At 40.4% G+C, this 10175-nt stretch overlaps 1 protein-coding gene across 1 annotated transcript; it reads left to right on the plus strand.

Annotated features, from left to right (window-relative positions):
- The first annotated feature begins 969 nt into the window (after nt 1–969).
- Nucleotides 970–2647, plus strand: LOC124880504 (Fc receptor-like protein 5). Its single transcript, XM_047385652.1, has 7 exons — nt 970–1058; nt 1184–1333; nt 1412–1447; nt 1545–1805; nt 1885–2127; nt 2197–2349; nt 2430–2647. Exons 2-7 carry the CDS (start codon nt 1303–1305, stop codon nt 2528–2530), a joined length of 825 nt encoding a protein of 274 aa, XP_047241608.1. The 5' UTR covers nt 970–1058; nt 1184–1302; the 3' UTR covers nt 2531–2647.
- Nucleotides 2648–10175: the final 7528 nt, after the last annotated feature.

Below are 10175 nucleotides of genomic sequence, written 5' to 3' on the forward strand. Positions count from 1 at the left end.
AATATGGTACTGGGGGAAGCTTTGGGAGTGGCCTCCACCAGGCTGCCGTCAGAAAACCCCCAAAGTTGGAGCTCAGTGAAACACACGGACCCTCAGCAGTCAACTGGAACAAAAACAAAGAGGAAAATGTTGTCTCCTTGGAAAGTCTCCGTGGGTTTTTCTTGGGTTGCGTGTTAAATCCACGCCTTCGATTGCTAAAGTAAAGGTTGCTGGTCTTCCTATCCCTGCAAGCCGTTAGCTCGTTGAGCTTCTCATGAGTTTGGCCAGAGAGGAGAACTAATGAAAACCCACATGTGGTTTTTTCTCCAGAATGATACGCCTCTGTTGCGTGGTAACCACGTCTTGGTTTCCAGCTGAAGAAATAGCAAAGGTGGGGCGACTCACGTGTCCTTATATATATTCAACTAAGGTGAAGCTGCTGACCTGAGACAGAGATCCAGCTGGATGGAGACTCTCCATCACCACTGATGTTACACTTGTAGAGGCCTTCATCAGAGCTGGTCACATGGTGGAGGGTCATGTGACCTGCAGGCTCAGTCCTGATGAGGGAGCCATCTTTAATGAAAGCAGCTGGGAGGTTGGAGGGAGTCTTTGTTTGACAGCTCAGAGTGACGTCATCTCCCTCCATCACAGGGAGGACAGGACTCTGCAGGATCACTGATCCACCTCAACACAGAGACAAACTACAGCATTTCATCCATTTCCACACAGCTTCATCAACACTAACTCCACAGTCTGATCTTACCAGAGACAGTGAGCTGGATGCTGCTGCTGGCTGCTCCCTCTCTGGACTCACACCAGTACACTCCAGTGTCTGATGGGTACAAGCTGCTGATGTTACAGGTAGAACCAGCTGGTTTCCCCTTGCAGCACAAACCAGGAAACACTCACATACAAGAATAGAGGTGACAAACCCGCAAACTGAGCATCACATGGAAACTAAACATCATCAGGGTTTGTTGCTGTTGAAGGAAACATCTTCATCTGAATTACAGCCAGAAGCCAACTAAGAAACCCAGCAGCTGCTGGAACAGGAACCAACTTCAATGCAGTAAAATGTCTGTTTCTTGTTTCTATTCTCTCATCTTTTACTTCAGAATAGCTTTGCTAAATCTGAGAGGAAACCAAAGTTCAGAGGACTGACAGTGTGAAGCCACACAGTTTATTTATTCTCTGACCTCAGATCAGTGGTTGAAGCAGAAAGCAGGAGATGTTTCACAGAGAAGGTTTCCTGAGAGCAGAGAGGAAACCAGAACACTGAGGAGGAGGAGCTGAACTGATCTCAGATCACCAAGCAGCAGGATGGAGGAAAGATCTCTACTGTGGCTGATCTGTAAGTACACGACTCATTTATTCTGCTCTCTTCATGAAGGACAAACTTCAAACTGACCTGAGAGTCATTTCTCTGCAGCTCTGATCTCTCTGCTGAGCTGCTCAACAAACCAAGGTTAGAAACTTCTTCTGTCACTGTTTCAGTCTGACTGACTCCACAGAGACTGTCCTGCAGGAATTAGAAACTATTTAACCTGGTTTCTTCCTCCCAGCTGGTCTGACTGTGAGTCCCAGCAGATCTCAGTTCTTTCAAGGAGACTCTGTGTCTCTGAGCTGTGAGGAGGACAACATCTCTGCTGGATGGACTGTGAGGAGAAATACAACCAAACGTCAGTCTGAGTGTAAAGATGGGTGGGGAGAACCAGCTGGTTCTTCCTGTACCATCAGCAGCCTCTACAAACATGATACTGGAGTGTACTGGTGTGAGTCCAGAGAGGGAGCAGCCAGCAGCAGCATCCAGCTCACTGTCTCTGGTAAGATCAGACTGTGGAGTTAGTGTTGATGAAGCTGTGTGGAAATGGATGAAATGCTGTAGTTTGTCTCTGTGTTGAGGTGGATCAGTGATCCTGCAGAGTCCTGTCCTCCCTGTGATGGAGGGAGATGACGTCACTCTGAGCTGTCAAACAAAGACTTCCTCCAACCTCCCAGCTGATTTCATTAAAGATGGCTCCCTCATCAGGACTGAACCTACAGGTCACATGACCCTCCACCATGTGACCAGCTCTGATGAAGGTCTCTACAAGTGTAACATCAGGGGTCATGGAGAGTCTCCATCCAGCTGGATCTCTGTCTCAGGTCAGCAGCTTCATTGTGAGATCAACATCTTTTTATTCCAACAGTGAACTAATCAGATTTTCTCTATAGAAAAACCTACAACCACAGCTCCCCCCACCTCTGTGACCCCGGCTCCTTCCTTTACCTCCCTCCAGGTCAGGCTGGTCTGCCACCTGGTGGTGTTCTGTCCGTACTGCATCTCCACTCTCATCATGGTGTCCTTACATAAACACAGAACCACAGGTAACACTGAGTCATTTCCTAAGCTGACTGTGTTCATACATTTAACATGTTTTATTTTTCCTAACTCACTCTGACTGCAGGAAATGACCTGTCTGTCTCTATGGTGATGACTTCACCCACTTTAGCTGTTCATGGATTGGATGATGATTACGATGATGTCACCACAGAGCATCTCTTCTGAAGTAAACTGATTATTTTCCTCTTTTCTGCCTGATGTCTTAACAGTATTGATAAACCTCTGCTGTAAAACTGTTCTGTAACCATAACCAGAATAAAACGAAGATTTGTTTCAAATTCCTCCAAAGTTGCATTTTTCCTCTTATAATCACTGTAAATGTTGTCAGGGATCAACGTCAAAATGTGACTGGACCAGAACATCTCCTTGGTGAGATGTTCCAGTTCTGCCGTGGGCTGGTCCTGTCTTCAGTGGTCCATGGAGTGGTCCATGTGGTCCGATTCGACCGACGAGCTTCTGTAAGTTAGATGTCTGAAGACGTTGATGCTGGTTCTGATAGAAATGTGTCAGAACAATAAACAGAACATTATGGTTTGTTGTGTATGGGGCTGCTGACACATTGGCATCTCAATATGTTTTATTTGCTTATGTTCCATTAAATATACAAAGATGTCCTTTAGTTCATCTTTCTGCTGACAGTAAACACATCAGGGTCACGACTGAACAAGGATGGATCAAGGAATCAAGAAAAGCTTTTATTTTGAAAGTCTTTTACAGGATCACATAAAAAACTGTAAATAAGCTTTTACCAATAAAAACAAGTAAGAAAAAAACCTAACTATAAACCCAACAAGATAAATAAGACACAAACAAATTAAGGATCGAATTCATAAATCCAGGAAGGGAAAAACTCACAAAGTTTAGGAACAACCCTTTAAAAGTTCAGAAATACCTGAAATGAGAGCCACTAAAGCCCACTGCAATGTAACCACATTCATTAACATAAAGAACAAGGTAAAACTTTCAGCCGTCTGAACCCAAAACAAAATAACGTTCAGTTTGTCCCTGATGGAGAACCTCTGTATGAAATCTAGACTATAGTGCAGGTGGAGTTCTCCAGGACGGACTCCAGTTTATTGCTGCCGCTTCAGAGGAGCTCAGCTCAAACAATGAGAGTCAGAGAGCGAAGGGTTAAAGCAGAGACAAGAATTCCCTTCTTTAGGATGATTTAGGCAACATTTCTGATATAATGAACAATATCTGCAAACAATGTTTAATTCATGCTTAAACAGCTGATTTAAAAACAGATTACAACAAGATGAGTTTCAATAGAAAACAGAAAGACCAGAATATGAAGAAGTATTGAAAAGGAAAGAGAAACGTTTGTTTCTGCAATACTGCCTTCTGCCACAAGAGGCACTGAAATAAAACCACTGACACCTGTACAGGTCAAGTAGGCGGTTAACGAGTTGGATTCTGGGAATTGAAGTCTCAGGTTCAAAATACGGTAAAAATGACTTAGAATAAATTGAACTAAATTATTTGTTGCTGTACTACTACTGTCTGCCACAAGGGGTGTAAGTAATGGAAATGGAAATGTTTTATTTAAATAATTTAATTGGTGTCATTGTGCCAAATATTCCTGTTATGTTTTATTTCTCAGTTTTTTAGGAGACTCTGAAAATTTTCCCTAAATAAGCAGGAAATGCATTCATCCTTAGACTGATTCTTTCCTAGTAACTGCAGATATTATGAATTAAAGTAAAAACTTTGAAAGCAAAACTTTCTAGAACTTCATTAATATGTAGTTTCAACCATCTTAAGGATTTTATTTAGAAAATGAGGAAATGGTTCTGAATAAACTTCATTCAAACATGTTGATGCTGTGGGACGGTTAATTTAATCTAAGTTTTATCATCATGATTTAAACATTTCTGAATTCAGTCTAAATTCTATCATCAGTTAATTTCCCTCCATTGACTATGAGCGTTTCTTTGTTTCTTTTAACAACCAATCGCAACTCTTAGAAGACAACGTCACACCTAGCAACAGGGTCAACCCCACCTAGCAACGAGATCAACCACTCACTAAAGTAGGAATCTCTGTCGTCTCCTCGCTCAGAGTCGCTCTCAGCAGAGAACTGAATCTCTCTTAAACTAGGAGACCTTGCCAGGAATATTTGGGCTAAGATTTTGATCTCTGAGGACTCTGAGGATCTTTGTGAATATGGCCCCTGTTTTTTAAACCAGGCTAGCCTTCCACTGACTGCTGTACATTACAACCAATAAACCTGCTGTATTCAGACACAACATTCAGTTCAACTAGATGTAAACATTTTCACCCTAAACCTCAGGGAGTTTACAATATAAACTAAGTACAGGTATAATCCATGAAGAATTTGATGCCATTGATATACCTGTAAAATCATTTTCTTATAGAGTGATGGTCATGAATGTTCTGTGTTTTAACAAGATTTGGGGAGAACTCTGGAGTGGATTCAGATTTTGTGCGTAGGTCTGGGGCCAAGAGTCTTTCAAGTAGCGTAATTTCTGGACAAATCATCAAGGAGTGATCTGCACACCACAGATGTTCCCTATCAGTGATGGCTGGTGAAAAATATTTATGATGGGGCTGATGCAACAATACATTCCTCTACCTGCTCCAATATATGAAATGGAATCAACAGTGAGATAAAGAATGCAATTGAACAACATCCCTTTCATCATGCCCACGCCATGCCAGTTCAAAGTTCGGAGAAATGCTTCAAGTCAGTTTGTCCTGACTGTGTCCACGTTATAGAACATTTGGCACTTTTAAAAAGAATGCAGGAAAAACAGAAAAGTGCATTGGCTATTCCACGGCCGGTCAGACACAACTTGTGCTCTAACAAACTCTTGCAAGAACTCCAGTTGTAGACTTTATTTTTCCTATTAGTCTGCTGGTTGATGATAATGTCGAGCTTGTTGGGTTCCAGCTCTTTAATCTGGATTTTCTCCTCCACTGTCCTTGCGAACAGGAAGATAAATAAGGATCTCACTGAATTCAGTGGAAGGTGATATTTTCAGTGCCCCAAAGCCATGAAATTCTGTGACACTGATTGGCCATATATATTTATTTATTTGCCCTATCTACTGTCTGAGCTGCCACACCCTGTTGGCGGTCAGACATCTTGGAGTTCCTCCGGTACTTGGTCCCAAGAAGTGATCACACACTCTATCTAACTCTGACTCTTAAATGAACGACTCTCAAAAAGTTTCTAACTTTTAGCTCTTTTAATCTAAATTAGGCAGAGGAATGATTACAGAGATCAGCGCTGAGGCTCCCGTCTCGGACCATCGCCGACTGTGAAAGGATGACGAAAGAGCCCCGATAGAAGGTCACATGTAGTTTTATATCTGGTACTCCAATGCAATGGATGTGCCCTTCCTCAGTGATTATCAGTAGACTGGTGTGTCACCATTGTTGTGTCTATCTGTTAGATTGTGAGCGGTGCCTTACCTTAGGCCCAGTTTGGGTATCCACAGGTTTAAAGTGCTTTGTTGATGTTTGTGTTCCTTGTCCTTCTCATGACACATCTAATAGAAGATTAAAACAAACAGAACACTAAGTTATTGCACACTTCCCTGGTCTTGGCGTACAGATTTGTTTAAAATTTTGATGGGAAGGAACAAGAGAGTATTTAAAATGGTTCAGCTTGGTTTTGGGGATTCTGTACCTTCTATCAGAAGGCAGCAGCTCGTATTCCTTTTGAAGGGTGTGGAACGGGTACCCTCCACGCCTGCCTGAGTACAGACTGCCTATAGATAGACTGATGGTAGAGCTTTTCGGCCCTCCCCATCACCTTCATAGCAGTCTATACCAGGAGCTGCAACTTAGATTTGGACTGTGTGGAGAGTGACAAACCCTGCTGTCATCCCATACTTGATGACACCCTCCATCATTGCCTGATTAAAGATAAACATAATGTTCTGGCTGACACCAAACACCCTCAGTCTGTGTAAAACAATACAACCTTTGTTTTAAACGGGAGCTTACATAGTCCACATGATCACTACAGGTTGTTCAGGTTGATAGCCAGATACCTATAAGAAGTGACCTGTTGGATCTCCTCCCTGTGGATCAACAGTGGGGTATGATCCCCCACCAACTGAGGGTCAAATGCGATCTCCTCAGTTTTCTTAATGTTGATGGTGAGAAAGTTCTTGTCACACCACGGAAAAATGTATTGACCTCCGTGACATACAACGATAGATCTGAGTTCTGGAGAAGGTTGAGAACGGCAGTGTCGTCAGAAAATTGAAAAAATTGGATGGCCGGGATATTATTGGTGCAGTCGTTTGTGTAAAGGGTGAACAGGACCTGTGAGCTAACAGCCCTGAGGTGCACCTGTACTGATGGATTGGGAGTCCGAAGGGTGTCGTTAATCCTGACATTATGGGTTCTGTATGTTAAAAAAGAAGAAAACCACTTAATAATAGAAAGATTAACATTCATCTGAATCGTTTTCTGTAGGAGTAAATGAGGCTGTATTGAATATAGAAAATGGGACACCACAGGGAAGCATAGTAAGCCCGTTATTATTTTCTGTTATAATTAATGTGTTTAAGGAAGTAAGGGGTGGAATGGGATTTTCACAGCTGATGATGGAGCAATGTGGAAAAGGGGAAGGAATTTAAAATTTATTGTAAAGAAGCTTCAGGGGGCAATTTCAGTTGTAGAAAAATGGTCATATAAATGGGGTTTAAAGTTTTCTGTGGAAAAAAACTAAAATAATGGTTTTTACACGGAAAAGAGTTGATGAAAAAATCAAGTTGAAATGATATGATCAGGAGTTGGAAAGAGTTAAAAAATTTAAGTTTCTTGGGTTGTGGGTTGATGAAAGAATGACATGGGGTGTACACATTAAGAAAATATTAGATAAATGAAGGAAGGTGTTAAAAATGTTGCAGCTGAGTGGGGGAGCTGATAGAAAGGCATTGAAAGCCATTTATACTGGATTAATTAGGTCAGTCTTGGATTATGGGTGCATAGTTTATAATTCAGCAGCAGATCCAAATCTCCAAAAGCTAAATTATATTCAATATCAAGCTTTAAGAATATGTACAGGTGCTTTTAAAACATCTTCAATAGCAGCATTACAAGTTGAAATGGGAGAAATGCCTCTTAAATTTAGAAGGGACCAGTTATCTTTGAATTATTGGACAAATTTACAAGGACAAAGAAATGACCATCCAACATTAAAAGTGCTTACAACAGGTTGGGAAAATAAAAAAAGAAAAAGCTTTGGATGGATAATAAATTATAAAGCTAATGAAATTCATTTAGATAAATTAGATATAGGTCAGACAGTTCAATTACCTACAATACCACCTTGGATACTTCCTGATGCAAAAATAGATTTTTTATTATTAGAAAAGAAGAACAAAAATAAGTTGTTTTATTATGAATAAATATATTGTACAAGAATACATAAACCAGTATTATAACTATATACATATATATACTGATACATCAAAAAATACTGAAAAATAGGATAGGAATACCTTTTATTGTACCACAATTTAATATTAAAGTAGGAAAAAGGGTAAATGATGGAGTATCGGTTTATACAGGAGAAATGCTTGCTATACTTCTAGCAGTTCAGTGGGTGGAAGAGGTTAGACTATTAAAATCAATCATTTCCTCAGACTCTAGTTCATCACTGGCCAGTTTGCAACATAGTCAATCAGATAGTTGACCAGATATATTAATTGAAATACAACAAACACTTTATAGAACCATTATGATCCTATAAAAGGTTCCAGCACATCACGGGGTTAAGGGGAATGAAATGGCGGATAATATGGCTAAGATGAGACAATAGAACATGTTATTTTGCATTGTAGGAAATATCAGGTCCAGAGGAATAAGTTGGTTAGGAATCTTAGTGATATGAAAAGGAAATTAGACATTGTTAATTTATTGCAAAAAATTCAGAACACAGAGGATATCAAGTTATATTTTATTTTTTAAAACAGTGTAAGTTGTATAATAGGATTTAGTGTATGAAGGGGTATGTATAAGTATGTATAGATGTCATGTGGTTCACACTCCTTACCAGTTGGTGGCGGTAATGCTTCCTTCAGTTGTTCGCCAACCGCCATTATAAGAAGAAGAAGAAAAAAAAAAAAGAAGAAGAAGGAAAACTTAATAACGAGGAAGAACAGGATAACATCAGCCCCATTGTGGTGTCAAGAGAGATAAAAAAGAAAATTGGAGATGTTGAAATGGTAAAGATTTTGAGAGATGGAAACTTATTGGTAGTTTGTAAAAATGAAGAACAAAAGAACAAAGCTTTAAAGGTGGATAATATCTGCAAGAAAACGGTGTTGGAGAAAAATATCATGGGAGAAAATAAAAAAATTAGAGTGATTTATGGGATCCCTCTAGATGAAGATCTTGATAAAATTAAGAGAAGTATTATTGGTGCAAAAGTGAATAACTTGAAGAGATTGTCAAAAACAATAAATGGAGAAAAAGTAGGAAGTATGTCAATCTTCATTGAATTTGACGAAAAAGAGTTGCCACAAAACATCAAAATAGGTTATCTTAGCTTTCAGGTTAGACCTTATATCCCTCCACCACTTCGTTGTTTCAAATGTCAAAGGTCACATAGCTGCAGTTTGTAAAGGGAAGCAGAGATGTCCTAAATGTGGTGAAGATCACAAGTTTGAAGAATGTAAAGAAGAAGTACAAGAAAAATGTTGTAACTGTGGAGGGCAACATAGAGTTACGTATGGAGGATGTGAAGTAAGGAAGAAGGCAAAAGAAATCATACAGATTAACATAACTAAAAACATAAGCTATGCAGAAGCAGTTAAAAATGTGAAGGAACAGAAAACAAGAAAGATTGAACAAATAGCAAATCAAATTCCACAGCAAAGCAAAGAAAATGTTACAATATCAGTAGAAAAACTAATATGTTGGATGGGTGCAAAAACCTGTTATCACTCATGTAAAAACTTTGTGTTGCAAGGCACCTGCACTATGCCTTCCTCCCTGTGTGTGTGAGATCATTGTTATCTTTGTGAGAACCAGCCTCCTTTCTGTCTCACACACACACACCCTGTCTGAACTGTCTGTTGAACTGTGTATATAAATAAAGAGATAGGGTGTCAAAAACTTTGTAGTTTCACTGCAAAGTGGGCTACCCTTGCTGCAAGTAACTCTGACTGTATCGTTCTTACCTCTGAGTTGACTAAATAATACCTAACATTTATTGGTCCTTCGTAGCCGGATTAATTCAATAACCTTATTTCTCTTTGCTTTAACAGTGACTCTGGGATCCGTGGGGGAAGCCTGACGTCGAGCGAAGCACCGCTGCACAGCCTCCATTAGCCGGAGTGGCTGAAAGTCCCGGTGTGTGTGAATTCACACCTGGCCAGTGGGTCATTGCCTTCCTTGGCGCGGGGTGACTCTCACAGGGTCCAGAGAGTCACCAAGAAGTCAACTCCGAGGTGAGACAGTTTTAAAATACAGTTCATAGGAAAAGTACTTAACAGTCGTTGGTAGTGCGTCGCCGGTAAGGATGCTGCATTCGAATGGTTTTATTCCACCGTGAAAGGGATAGTGACAAATTTGGTACAATCCTGCCGTGAAGGGGATTAAAGAAAACGACTGAGGATTATTCCCCTGCGAGGGAATAGAGTAAGCGCTATATAAATAAAAGAAGAAAAGTACTTAAAAGTCGTTGGTAGTGCGTCGCCGGTAAGGACGCTGCATTGGGATGGTTTTATTCCACCGTGAAAGGAATAGTGACAAATTAAGGTAGGGCCCCGCCAAGAAGGGGGCCAAATAAAACGACTAAGGGTTATTCCCCTGCGAGGGAATA

The sequence above is a fragment of the Girardinichthys multiradiatus genome, chromosome 14, assembly GCF_021462225.1.
Source record: "Girardinichthys multiradiatus isolate DD_20200921_A chromosome 14, DD_fGirMul_XY1, whole genome shotgun sequence".
NCBI lineage: Eukaryota > Metazoa > Chordata > Actinopteri > Cyprinodontiformes > Goodeidae > Girardinichthys > Girardinichthys multiradiatus.